Source organism: Pituophis catenifer, unplaced genomic scaffold, assembly GCF_029215685.1.
Source record: "Pituophis catenifer annectens isolate HBS135680 unplaced genomic scaffold, rPitCat1.0.hap2 SCAF_3, whole genome shotgun sequence".
Lineage (NCBI taxonomy): Eukaryota > Metazoa > Chordata > Lepidosauria > Squamata > Colubridae > Pituophis > Pituophis catenifer.
Genome location: NW_027256883.1, coordinates 181,056,502 through 181,068,075, shown reverse-complemented (window position 1 = coordinate 181,068,075; position 11,574 = coordinate 181,056,502). Strand labels below are relative to the sequence as shown.

The 11,574-nt window shown below is 39.5% G+C and overlaps 1 protein-coding gene across 2 annotated transcripts; it reads left to right on the top strand.

Annotated features, from left to right (window-relative positions):
• The first annotated feature begins 251 nt into the window (after positions 1-251).
• Positions 252-10,602, top strand: EIF6 (eukaryotic translation initiation factor 6). Of its 2 annotated transcripts, XM_070939920.1 has the most exons (6): positions 252-446; positions 1,290-1,375; positions 4,086-4,261; positions 6,489-6,665; positions 7,528-7,709; positions 8,596-10,602. In XM_070939920.1, the coding sequence occupies exons 1-6, from the start codon at positions 340-342 to the stop codon at positions 8,603-8,605; spliced, it is 738 nt and encodes a 245-aa protein (XP_070796021.1). In that variant the 5' UTR covers positions 252-339; the 3' UTR covers positions 8,606-10,602. The 2 variants fall into 2 exon arrangements, with proteins under 2 accessions (XP_070796021.1, XP_070796022.1); XM_070939921.1 differs by lacking the exon at positions 1,290-1,375 and having other exon boundaries at positions 283-446.
• The last annotated feature ends 972 nt before the right edge of the window (positions 10,603-11,574 follow it).

The window sequence follows — 11,574 nt, the reverse complement described above, 5'->3', positions numbered from 1 at the left end:
CGTCTCTTTGCTCTCATCCAGCGGCGCCCGCAGTTTCGCAATCCAAATCCGCCGCCCTCCCTCATAAACCGCCCCCCCCTTCTCCCTCCCGCATCTTTTCGCAGTTTGGTGGGCGGAAGTTTCCGGGAACAGAGAGAGAGAGAGAGAAAAAAAAAACGAGAGCCAAGGCCCGGTTGCAATCGTCCAATCAGCATCAATCCAGGAGAGATGACATCACAAACGGAATAACGTCACTGTCCGTTTCCGGGCTGCGGTGATAGAGGCCCGTCCTCGTGTGTCGGAGCGTCGACTCGTTTTCTGCCTTTTCCTCCTGTTTTTTTTGCCGGTCCTTTGACGGTTATGGCGGTCCGGGCGAGCTTCGAGAACAACAATGAGATCGGCTGCTTCGCGAAGCTCACCAACGCCTACTGTCTGGTGGCCATTGGAGGCTCCGAGGGCTTCTACAGGTCATTATAGAGACTCTCGACCTCTTTTCTCTTCTTCCCCTCCAGGTCTTAGCCGGGATTTGCTTTGATTATCCGATAATAATCAATAAATTCAAGCAAGAATAAGTGGGAAAGGCTGTAAGGGTCTTCCTTTATACCGAAAGAGCACGATTGGGCCTCCCCCCCCTTCTGTGATTATTACTTTCAGCGTCTTTTGAGACAGGTTGGGTTGGGCAAAACGAAGCAGACAAAAATGGCCCAGTGACACCCGTGGGTGAGAGGAGATTCCGATGTGGGACTTTCCAACCTCCCTCCAATATTGACGGTTATATCAGGGATCAGCACAGGTGATCAGCTCTTTTACTTGAGCTATACAGGTAGTCCTCAACTTACGGCCACAATCGAACCCAAAATTTACGTGATTAAATGGGAAGTTTGTTAAGTGGGTTTTGGCCTACTTTACAACTTTTCTTGCCACCTTTGTTAAGTGAATCACTGCCGTTGTTAAGCGAATCTGGTTTCGTCACATTGACTTTGCTTGTCAGAAGATCACTAAAGGTCACATGACTCCAGGACACTGCAACAGTCATAAATGTGAGTCAGTTGTCAAGCATTTGAATTTAAATCACATGACCAATGGTCATAAGTGTGAAAAATCGTTATGTCACTTTTTCCAATACCGTTGTAACTTTGAACCATCACTAAATGAACTGTTGTAAGTCGAGGACTACCTGTACTGAATAGGTTAGGTCACAAGATGCCAGTGAGACTACTACTCTGCATATTGTTCCTTTATTAAACTTTTTGAAAATGTAGCCTTTGAAGCTTCCTTGCATGTTTAAATCTTATTCTATTGTATTTTAGTGTGTTCGAAGGAGAGCTTTCTGACACTATTCCTGTAATTCATGCTTCTATTGCTGGATGTCGAATCATTGGCAGAATGTGTGTGGGTGAGGTGCTTTTTTCATATAAATTATTTTGAGTTTCCCTTAAAATGCAGAATTCTCATCCCTTAATATATTGTGACAAGCAGTTTGACTATGTAGTTTGTAATATTTCAGAAAAGGAACACAAGCTGCTATTGCACCCTTCATTTATAAAGCCTAAATCAGGGGTGAAATGCAAAATTTGTTTCTACCGGTTCTGTGGGCATGGCTTGGGGGGGGTTAATGTGATGGTGGGCGTGGCCAACTTTTTTTTTTTTAACTTTTCAAAGCATTTTTTTACCACCTCTTCGGCCAAGAGGTTGCAGAAAAAAATGCTTTGAAAAGCCTCTGACTATCCCAGCTGAGCCACGCGATCATCAGAGGCTTTTTTTTTTTTTTACTTTTAAAAGCATTTTTTTGTCGGAAGGTTGTAGAAAAAATGCTTTTAAAAGTAAAAAAAAAAAAAGCCTCTGATGATCCTGCGGCTCAGCTGGGCATGGTGGTGGTGGTGGGGGCACAGGGATTTTTGTTACCGGTTCTCCGAACCACCCGCCGCCATCGCTACTGGATCAGGCGATCCGGTCCGAATCGGGAGCATTTCAACCCTGGCCTAAACGTACTGTTTATTTATTTATTTAATTTATTTATTAATCCAATTTCTATACCGCCCTACTCCCGAAGGACTCAGGGCGGTGAACAGCCAAGATAAAATACAGATAATACAAATATTTAAAAAATCCCTTAAAATTATTAAATATTTTGGCCGAAACATAGATTAAAACACCCAATTTATAAAATCACACGAATTAAAAATTTAAAAGAGGAGAGTTAGGCCAGGCCAGCCTGCTGAAATAAAAAAGTTTTGAGAGCATGACGAAACGTGTGCAGGTCCGGGATCCTCCGTATCTCTGGGGGGAGCTCATTCCAGATGGTAGGTGCCCCCACAGAGAAGGCTCTCCCCCTGGGGGCCGCCAGTCGACACTGTTTGGCCAACGGCACCCTGAGAAGCCCCTCTCTATGGGAGCATACTGGTTGGTGAGAGGCGATTGGTAGCAGAAGGCGGTCTCGTAAATACCCCGGTCCGATGCCATGGAGCGCTCTAAAGGTGGTAACCAAAACCTTGAAGCGCACACGGAAGACCACCGGGAGCCAGTGCAGCTTGCGCAGGAGGGGGGTCACATGGGAGCGCCACGTCGCTCCCATAACCACCCACACGGCCTCATTCTGGACCAGCTGGAGCCTCTGGGTGCTCCTCAAGGGGAGCCCCATGTAGAGAGCATTGCAGTAGTCCAGGCGGGAAGTAACAAGAGCATGAGTGACCGTATTTAACGAGTCCCGATCCAGAAAGGGACGTAACTGGCGAATCAGGCGGACCTGATAAAAAGTCCCCCTGGCCACGGCCGTCATGTGCTCTTCCAAAGACAGCCGTGAGTCCAGGAGGACACCCAAGTTGCGAACCCTCTCCGTGGGGGCCAATGACTTGCCCCGAATAGTCAGTGATGGCACCAACTGACTATATCGGGATGTCGGAAACCACAGCCACTCGGTCTTGGATGAGTTGAGCCTGAGTCTGTTTCTCCCCATCCAGATCCGCACATCCGGGGTGGACCACAGAACTCAACTACTGTTGAGTTCAGCGCATGTTTATCGCAGTAGCTTGAATGAGATCATTAGAAAAAGGTTAAAGGTTAAATGTTTTTGCTTACCATTAGAAATTATACAAGCTCTGGAATTGAAATATTAACATTAATATGGGATTGTATTCAACAATCTTTTTATGTTAAGGGGGGGTGTCTATTCATATATCTACGGGTTCTCATTGCATCAATTACTACAGTTTCTGGGAAGATGGAAAAACTTATTATCTAAGTGCCTACAGAGACTAAATTGGGAGGATGGGATGGATGTTCTCATCACTGCCTTATTTATTTTCAAAATCTTATATTAATCTATTGTAAGAGGTACTAATAGAAATGTGTTTTATAATATAAAACTGATTAATCATCTTTATTTAAATTTATTACGGTTGCCCACTCCCATTTACTATCTGTTGTTGAGCTATAATACTTGTCAGCTTTGGAAGCCATATTAGGCCAGAAGCTTCCAAGCTGCCACCTTCTCACGTGTGGGAAAGTAGAAGGGGGGATTTAATTGAGAGTTTGCATTTAGACAAAATAGCATTCTTCCCGTCGGTCAAGGTCAGGACAAGCCTGCATCTGGAGAAGGAGGGTTGGAATGCTGTCTCGAGATGGGACACATGGTGATTGGAGCATGTGATCGACTGATGAGTGAGGGGATAGTTTGGGGAGTTTTGATTTACTGAGAGAAAACCTGGAACTCTCAGATTTGGGTTTTCCCAAGATGTGCCAGTATACCTACTCTAATAAATGGAACTTTGAGAAAATGCTTATCTCAGAGTTTTTAATTGGAGCAGAGGTTTTTCTGGAATGCTGACAATACTTTTATTAAATTCAATTTTATGCCTAACAGTGATAGTGGAATTGAGAGAGGTGATAGGTAAGCAGAATATTGTTCTTTTTAAAAAAATATATGCTTGCATTTGTGCTGCAGATGTATTTTGTTAGAAGACCAACTCTAGCAGTACTTTATTAAAGGTCAGATGCTGTTAAAGAACATTGATTAGATTCATCATGTCCTGAGATATTATTTTATGACATAAAATGTTGGAGATAGGAATTGAAGGCAGTTTTTTTTTTTTTCCCCTATATTTTAGGTAACCGGCATGGTTTACTAGTCCCAAACAATACAACTGATCAGGAACTTCAGCATATGCGAAACTGCCTTCCTGACTCAGTGCGAATCCAGAGGGTGGAAGAACGTCTTTCTGCATTGGGCAATGTCACTGCATGCAATGACTACGTAGCACTTGCCCACCCAGACATTGACAGAGTAAGTATAAAAATAAATCCTAGTACTAAACATTATATTTGCAGTAATTAAACTTGAACAACAGTTTAATATTTTTTGTTGAGCATTTGCTATATGTCTTTGTTTGACATATTCAGCGACCATTCAAAGTTATGATGGCGCTGAATGAACGATAATTAAGACTGGTCCTCAAGGTTTCACCATTGCAACACCCCCATGGTCATTTGAAAGTTGGGCAGTTGATGACTGTCCCACATTTACAATCTTCGCAGTGTCCCAAGGTCACATTCTTCTGCCCTGTGCAAAACTGCCTTTGCTTCAACTTTCTTCGTTTGCCTTTCTCCCACTATCTTTGTTGTTTGACTGTCCTGCACTATGCCACCTCTCTGTTGCCTCCCATTCCAACTGACCTTTGCTGTGTTCCTTCTGCTGATGGTTTGGATCCAGGTGCTGGGCCCAGATCATGTGCAGCAAGCACAGCAGGGTGGCAGAACTTCATCTGCAGATGGGAACTTGCCTGGCCCAGTCAGGAGGAAGCAGCAGGACAGAACCAGTAGGGTTCTGCAGAACAGCTACATTTGCCATAGCACAAGGAGCAATAGCCTGCAGATTGTGCAGAGTGCAGTGGGATGGAATGGCGAGATGCAGCATGTTCTGTTGCTAGGCAAGGCAGCAGAGGCTACGGTTCCCTGGTGAAGGTAGTGGCTGTGTGTGGGTGCCATTTGGGATGGCGACAGAACTGGACAAAATAGAGGGACGGGGGCTTTCCAGAGGTGCAGTGCGTGCTCTGCAGCTCACATTGGAAGTGCTTCTGAAGACCTTATTGTTCAATAGGCTCTCTGGGTGGATGCTGGAGCCACTCCTACAGGAGGAAGGGTACATCCAGCTCAGGCAACTACTGGCACTTTGCAAGGCCTTGCAGGAGGCAAGTTTGGACTTGTAGGTAAGCTCTATCAACGCTGGACTCAACTCCACCCTTTGCTGAAGTCTGCAATTATTCTGCTCACTCAGCCTCACTTTTAAAGTGAATAAAGAGGACTAATGTAGTTGAAGTGTCCCACTAGCAGGTGTGAAGGCAAATCCTGCGCATACGGTCTCCAAGAAGCTCGTAATTATTACCTAACCAGGTAAATAATGTTGCTATAAGTTTTATGATACCAGAAAAAAACTTGTAAGAACATGAATAAAAGAATTGGGAAATAAAAAGTGGGAAATGGAAATCTTCTGTCTCTTACCTTTACTGACATGCCCTGTTGGATATTTTCTCAGTCTCTGTATGTGATTACATGATTATTTGATCTTTGAATTATTAGGTATCAGACATCAGGAGTATGCAATCAATACAAAATAGCTGAATGTAAACACATCTGCATATGTAAATACATATGGATGAATCGTTTTATGGAAGGTAGCTTCTTTTTTTAAGAAATCCTTTTTGGAGAAGTGATTATATTCTTTAGATTAGTGACCTTGCTCTTAATTCTCTTGAATACTTGAGCTGGAAGGAAGTGGCCGGAAGGTTGTATCCATTGTTAGGTTACTGCAGGGGTGTCAAACTGGCAGACCATGGGCCGGATGCATCATGTGCAGGTCACTCCCAACTCGGCTCCGCAAAGGCAAAAAGCAGCACGATACATCAGTTTGACACTCATGGGTTATTGGAAAAAGTACAGCTGGAAAAAATTGCACAAGTAGACCAACAAGTACAAGCATGACTGATCCTAATAATGGAATAGTTTTCATAAGCAGTATCAAAGTATTTAGTATTTGAGCCAGGGTGAAAATGGATTGTACAATTAATTCAAGTGTGATGATTTTGGGCACAAGTCCTAGAAATAGGACTTATATAATAAATAATAGAATAAAAAATGAAAGTTTGGGAGTTACTTAAATTTCATTTAAGGACTTCCTAGATGTGCCTTTAATGTCAGATGCCCAATATTTATATTTTGACATCCTGTCTTCAGATTGTTATAGCACTTGGCTGGTGCAAAGAACTGAAGAAATGTCAGACTTCGGAATGAATGCAACTTGAAGGATATCGAGCTTCAATATAGTTGTCAGTTGCTGGAACTTTAAAATACTTCCATGTTTTAGCAATCTAAAGATAGAAAATCTGTTTGAAATAGGTTTACAAGATTTAGTTGACAGCTAATCAGTGCTGTCACTAAATAGGCATTTCAATTAGTTTTTATGATCACTTAAAATCAGACAAATGTGTTCTAACAACCCTAATTTTATTCCACAGGAGACAGAAGAGATTTTAGCTGATGTATTAAAAGTCGAAGTATTCAGACAGACAATAGCAGACCAAGTACTTGTGGGAAGTTACTGCACATTCAGCAACCAGGGAGGATTGGTACACCCTAAGACATCTATAGAAGATCAGGATGAGCTTTCCTCATTGTTGCAAGTTCCTCTTGTGGTAAATGTTCTTTCTTTTCAAATCTTAGAATGTTCAGTTACTTTAAACTATATTTTGAGCCAAATTATAGAATTTTAACATCTTATGACTTGGGAATATACTCATCCACAGTTTCATCCATCTATATGCCACTGTAACTGAGCTGTAACTTAGAGCTGAAGAAACTTCTTGGATGAGAAATGAAAAGTCTTCAAAGAAAAACCAGAAAGTCCAGTTGCCTCTTGAAAAAGTACCTTTGGGACAATCATGACCTGGATGGCAGAATCTCCATAGACACTGTAACTCAATGCAGGAGATCTCTTTCTATGGTGTTTCTAATTGTTTCAATATTTTTCTTCAACTTCTTTTTGGTTTAAATAGTGTTATGTGATCCTCTCAGTATAAAGAAATAGACGGCAAAACAATTATTTCCCAATATGCATAACGTATTGAAGCGTAATCCTAAATGAACCATAAAATTAGGAGCAGTGAAAATTTAGATGAACAATGCCAGTGTGGAGACATTGAGAAATACTTCTGGTATAGTTGTGTTACTTGTATTTAATAGCATATGAGATCATCCAGTGGGAATGATGGTAATTGTGGTTCACACATTTTGCTGAGCTATGATTTCTAACCATGATCTATTGAATAAGCTAGAGTGGTTGTGTTCATAACACTAAGCTAGAATGCATGGTTTAGAAAATGGAGAAAACTGCCAATGTTGAACATCAGGAATATCGTGCATGCCTACAAAAGGCCTGGCCCTCTGATCTATTAAATAGTTACAAATAAGGTTTATATTCATGCAATCTTAAGCAAGAAGAGCTGATAATACCCATGAGAAAGAAGTTCTTAAGACACTAGCTATCTTTCTTATCAGGCTGGAACTGTTAATCGTGGCAGTGAGGTGATTGCAGCTGGAATGGTTGTGAATGACTGGTGTGCCTTCTGTGGTCTGGACACAACCAGCACAGAACTATCTGTTATTGAGAGTGTCTTCAAACTTAATGAAGCACAGCCAAGTACCATTGCTACCACCATGAGAGATTCTTTGATTGACAGGTAAGTCAGACATTAATCTACTTTCAAAAATTATTAGCAATTGATAGTAGCCAGAACATAACTATACTAGCAATGGCTTTCTTCAGTCTTATGTTTCTAATATTCTGGAAATCCCAAGGGATTCAGCACTCTGAGAAGATGTATAAGACTACTTTCTCATTAATAATATGTAAATGGGTTTCCCCCTCTTCCACCTGCTTGTACCTGCTCCCAAGAAGAGCACATAGTGTTTAATCGCTGGTAAAGGCGAAAAACCAATTGGGAAATTGCATTAATATGATATGTCAGGTCAACTGGATAGAAATAGTTCAGCATTATTATTATTATTATTATTATTATTATTATTATTATTATTATTATTATTATTATTACAAGTAGTCCTAACTTAATAATCAAAATTGGGATCAACAGTTCTATTGCTAAATGATGTGATTGTTAAGTGAGACATTGCACGATTGCAACTTGTGATTTTTACTGCCAGCTTCTCCATTGACTCAAAAGCTGGCTGTGAAGTGCGCAAATGGCAAATACTAGATTGTGGAAAGCTATGACAGTTAAATAACTCTCTGGTTGAAAGGTACTGAAATCTTAATTATTTAACCACAGAGTTCAACTTTTCCAGTGCTGTCATAACTTCGAACGGTTGCTAAATAGGGCAGCCATCAAGTGAGGACCACAAGTACTGCACTGATAACTACCATTTCTGTGTGCAGAATGGCTCTCTCCTAATTTTGAGACTTGATATTTTTATATGCATCTCACTTAGTTTTAGTTTGGGATACGGGTTTTCAATTGGATTTTTTCTGATTTTATAGATCAAGCATGAAACTAAAACTGGAACCCTTCAAGTATATTTTTTGCTAATAATTTCTTTTCCCTTTTATAGCTTGACATGATGTGCTCCAGGAACACTGCAGGTGTGAAATGCCAAATTGTGATCTTGACTGCTCACTAAAGCAAATTCTTCCAGTCCAAGAAGAAGTTCTCTACCACAGTCATAGTTTCAAAATTATGTTATTCTAAATTCCCTTCCCTTTGGCAAGCCAGACTTGAACAAGAAAAAAAAAACAATATGTCCCTTTGTTTTGTTAATGCGTTCTTTTGCTTTCATTAATTCATGAGGTAATTTTGGAACTTAATACATACATGCAATCACAATAAGGAAACGAATTATTTTTTTCCAGTATTCACTAGAATACTTCCTGAAGAATGCTGGTTTTTTTCTGTTCAGAAGTGGCTGGCATTTGTGTGGTTTCAGTCTGGAAGTTTTCAAGATAACTTTCACAAAGCCAGCAAGACCAGATCAATGTAGCATGTTACTATCATGCATCATTCTGTATCCAGAACATAATATTTTAAGGGGCTGAAAGAATCTATGGAATATTTCAGCAAAGCCAAACATTCAGTAAGTAAGATTTCTAGGAAGTTACGTAAATAGAATCCGGCTTGTCCATATGTGAAGTCACTGAAAAGCCAAAGAGAACTCTCATCTGTTCTTTAATGAAAGTCTTTATCAGGAAAAATATATTTAAATTGAAACGGTTTTTTCTGATGCCTTCATGCTTATCTTTTAATATCAAAATATATTGCTCCAATCTTAAAGCCAAGGATACAATCTTTGTTGTTGCTAAAAAAAGAACTTGCAGTTATATAATTTGGAATTGGAGAACTTTTATGATAGCAACACAGTCAGGTTAAAGCTTTAATAAACCTTAATCCTTGAAATAATTGGTATGGACACTGAGGTGGACTTGAAACAACAAGAGCTGTATCAAATTGAAGTCACGTTAGACCGCAGTTTTTGCTTTATCAATCCTCTACCAAATTAATGTACCGTAGTTGGCTATCTTGAACATACACTAAAATGATAAAAACTCTCATTGCTGTATATGTATTCCTTAGCAGAATTGCCTTGTATCTTCCATTTGAAGTGATGATACTTGTGCTGTAAGTGATCAGACTGAGTCTGAGTCACCTGTTCTCTGTGTAGCTTATGCATGACACACATAGATAAAAGAATGGGGTAAGCTGGGGGGTAAATGAAAAATATTACATACTTAGCCTTCAACTGCTGCCTATTGCATAGCCTCTTTCAACAAAATTGACCTTTGCTCTCTTGACTGGTGTGTGGACTCCTGCAGTTTTCATACTTTGACACTGCTGAGAGAAGCTAGGAAAGACTTAACTCACAGCCAATATAATTGAATATAGACTTTTAGTAATTTAAGATTATAGGATGACAACAGAGATAAATTAAATTACACTTTTGTAATAAAAAATTCCTTTGTAGGTATCGCAATTCTTTAACTAAAATATCAAGGAAAGCAATTAGTTGCTAACTATATATTGCACCCAAGGAAGGCTTTGACCATGATTAAAGGCTGCAACATAAACCACAGTATCTAACTACTGAATCTATTGAGTCCAGTGGCCAATTCCCAATTTATGTACTGTTCTGGAAAACCTTGCATAACTACAGGTTGCGTGTTCATCTGGATGCTATACTATTTTGTGTTCTGTGCAAAGTTCACATTTGTATGCATTTAGAAAATGTTCAGTAAAGCTGAGTGTATGTAAATCAGGTTGTACATAATCTGGGAAATGTTCGTATTTTTAAATGGGAATTTACAGGGCCAGACATTGTTTCCATCATTTGGCTCTACTTGCGGAGTATAAGTAGAAAAGCAGTAAACTGAAATTCACATCTTTGCTATGGTAGTAAAGAAAAATAAACAGCAAACTTGCATCTTAGAAACTGACAGATTTCCTGGACCATTAATAATCAGCCTTCTAATAGGTTTTAAAGAATTTTAATGAGGTGGTACAGATATTTGATATAGAATGAATTTGACAAAATTGTAGCCCTTTGGAAAATAAATTCTTTCAATAAATATATTGGTCTTTGATTTCATGAGAATTTCATTTGTATCCTAGTAGAAGTGTACAGCTTTTGTTAATAGCCGAATCTGGTGTGTGGCATATTCTTAACAGTGGGTGAAGTCAGGCTTCCAATGTTTGTGGTTTCCCCCTCTCCCCTCTAATTTTTGTAAGAGCATCTTAACCTCTGCAAGACTTAGAGCACCCACTTTACTCCCTCTGTCCCTCTGCATAAAAATAAGACAAGCTATGTACTTGTTTTATCCAGTTTGGAGGCTTGTGAAATGGATAATAGCAACACTTTTACCAATCCTATATTTAAGTTTTTATACTATACTATTTATAGTATAACTACAGCTATACCAAATAGGAATGAATCAAGTTATTTTACAAAGCTTTAATCTGGGCCCAAAACTAAGGAGAGGAAAAATATTTCAAGAACATTGATAGAATATCATTGAAGAAAGGTTTAGCTGCTAGTTTGGGATATATGTGCAAGCAGGCCTTTTCATAGCAGCGCTGAAAACAAAACGTCTATTAAGTCCTATCTGATTGAAAGGAGAGAAATACTAAGGCTGAAATAATTTAATCCACGTTTGTACTATAAACCAAGCATGAGCATAGTACATAAAAGTATTTTATTTGATGTAAGGCTTGAGATGAACTCCATTTCTATAAATTGCAGCAGCAATTCTCAATACATCTGTATTCTGAAGGTGGGAGATAGGACCCCTCAATACTATCCTAGCCAATTATACTAAATCCAATATCAAAGAGAGGATGTACAAACTTGATCCCCAAGCAATATCAAATCAGCATACATTTCTATTAACCAACTCTGTAGTTTAATAACTTGGCATTAAATCCGATTGGATTTTTTTCAAAAAAAAAAAAGCTGAAAAAGAAAACAGAAATACGGTTCTAGTGACCTTACTAGTTTTGAATATGGTGGACTTTGAAATCTTTGGCGCTTCAGTGATCAAATTCA

Excerpts from the sequence above, each read along its gene's own strand:
- EIF6 (XM_070939920.1), top strand. The coding sequence starts at position 340 with ATGGCGGTCCGGGCGAGCTTCGAGAACAACAATGAGATCGGCTGCTTC. Across the intron at positions 447-1,289 it reads GGCTCCGAGGGCTTCTACAG|TGTGTTCGAAGGAGAGCTTT; the intron begins GTCATTATAGAG and ends ATTGTATTTTAG. Across the intron at positions 1,376-4,085 it reads CATTGGCAGAATGTGTGTGG|GTAACCGGCATGGTTTACTA; the intron begins GTGAGGTGCTTT and ends CCTATATTTTAG.